Source organism: Morone saxatilis, unplaced genomic scaffold (genome assembly GCF_004916995.1).
Source record: "Morone saxatilis isolate NCDOM2014 unplaced genomic scaffold, NCSU_SB_2.0 Contig24, whole genome shotgun sequence".
Taxonomy (NCBI): Eukaryota; Metazoa; Chordata; class Actinopteri; family Moronidae; genus Morone; species Morone saxatilis.
Genome location: NW_023339807.1, coordinates 23,591,316 through 23,592,970, shown reverse-complemented (window position 1 = coordinate 23,592,970; position 1,655 = coordinate 23,591,316). Strand labels below are relative to the sequence as shown.

Sequence of the window (1,655 nt, the reverse complement as noted above, 5' to 3'; positions counted from 1 at the left end):
AGAGAGAGAGAGGGGAGGGGGGGGCGTGCAGGTGCAGTTTGCATGTGTGTTAAAGTATAACTTCAAAAGCATGAAAAATGATGTATAAGTTTGTTTCTGCTGTTAAAAAACGTCCAAACTTTAAAAACAACAACAACAATAAAAAAAGGCGCATGCCGGTTGAACGTTAGCAGTGAATACTCCGGTGCTTACCGCCCGCAGCCGTGCGTGATTGACTGCCAGCAATCTGATCCAGTGAAAGACATTGACAACCAATAGGAAGCGGAGTGCGGCTTGTTTCCATGGGAGGCCCCGGGAGGCGATGCCAAGCCGCTAGAAAGCAACATAGTGAGCGGGGAGAAGCGCAAGGCAAGCAGCCGGGACTGTGGAGATCCTGCAGCCGCTCCGTGGCACTCTGTGTGCGGATGAAAGGGAAGGGAGGTCGCTAGGTAACTGCACACTTTATGCTTCCTCTGCCTCGTGAGTTTGGCTCTGTAAGACGTTTCGGTGCGCTCCTCGTTTACGCACGAAATTTGCAGATTGTCAACTTAACTTTACAGCGTCGCCCGAGGTGTCGTCGGTAATTTTCGGTCTCACAACAGTAGAGGTTCCTGTACAATGCATATAATGAATGAAACACGTGTTTTTGTCACTCAGGGCGAGCTGAGGGACCGTCATTCATGTCCTCTTTTCTTTCTGCTTTCCTTCCCTCTCGCTCTTTGAAAGGGGGACCGGACAGGAGACTCTGGAGACTCTGCACATCGCTCGTCAGTTAAAGCCACAGCAGCGCAGAATGGATGGATTTCACGACCAGCAAGTGCCTTATTGTAACTCCAAAGTGAGTGATCGTTAACTAGAAAACAAACAAACAAACCTGAAAGCAAATCAGGGTCCAGATGCAGATTAAAATATTCTTCTAAATGTCTGTTTTCCTCTCTTAACTCCTTCTATTTGTTCTGATCCCATCTCTGCCTTTTCTCTCTGCTGCTGCCAGGACTCATCTCTCCCCCAGGGACCAGTTAATCATCAAAGATAAACAGCTAAACAACTTCTATACACAGTGTTATTGGTTGTGCACCGTGTTACAACTTGTTAATTATATCTGATGAGTGAAGCAGGGGGCTCCTTTGCATTGGGTTAGGCTTTAGAAGTGTGTGAGGCATCAATGAGGTGGCTCTTCCACTTGCTCTTTCAGTTGCACGTGTGCTGCAGCCAACATCAGAACAACAGAATCACTGCTCCAGGAGGAAAAGCAAAAAATTTGATTTGTGTCTTTTTTCTTTTTCTTTTTTTTTTTTTGCAGAAGCAGCAAGAAAAGACGACGAGCTGCCAGAAGCCAGCACATGACAGAAAGAGAAAATTCATTAAGTCCGACCTGGCTCTGGACACTGAAGGTAGGCAGAGGGCAGAGGGAGAAGTTAATTTCACGGCTCCTAAACATTTAGCAAAATTCAATTGGTTTGTGGCCACCTGCTCTGTTAACTACAGAATCTCAATTACAACACAGCGGCCTGTGATGATTCTCACAAGCCTCTGTCAGTGGTCAGAGACACAAATTGACTTGTTATTAGCTGCACACGTGCCCACTGAGCTTCAGTGGCTCTGATGGCATATCAGCCCTCCATAATGAACTCAGTTGTTTCTGATGCTTCTCCTGGGCTTTGACTCTGTTTCTT

At 46.6% G+C, this 1,655-nt stretch overlaps 1 protein-coding gene across 2 annotated transcripts in view; it reads left to right on the top strand.

Moving 5' to 3' along the window:
- The first annotated feature begins 230 nt into the window (after window positions 1-230).
- The window catches only part of etv1 (ETS variant transcription factor 1), a 23,220-nt gene continuing 21,795 nt past the window's right edge, over window positions 231-1,655 (top strand). For both annotated transcript variants that reach the window (XM_035671649.1, XM_035671648.1), the window contains exons 1-3: window positions 231-428; window positions 706-817; window positions 1,283-1,373. In XM_035671649.1, coding sequence (XP_035527542.1) covers window positions 773-817; window positions 1,283-1,373 — 136 coding nt within the window. In that variant the 5' untranslated portion in view covers window positions 231-428; window positions 706-772. The remainder of the gene's footprint in view (window positions 429-705; window positions 818-1,282; window positions 1,374-1,655) is intronic.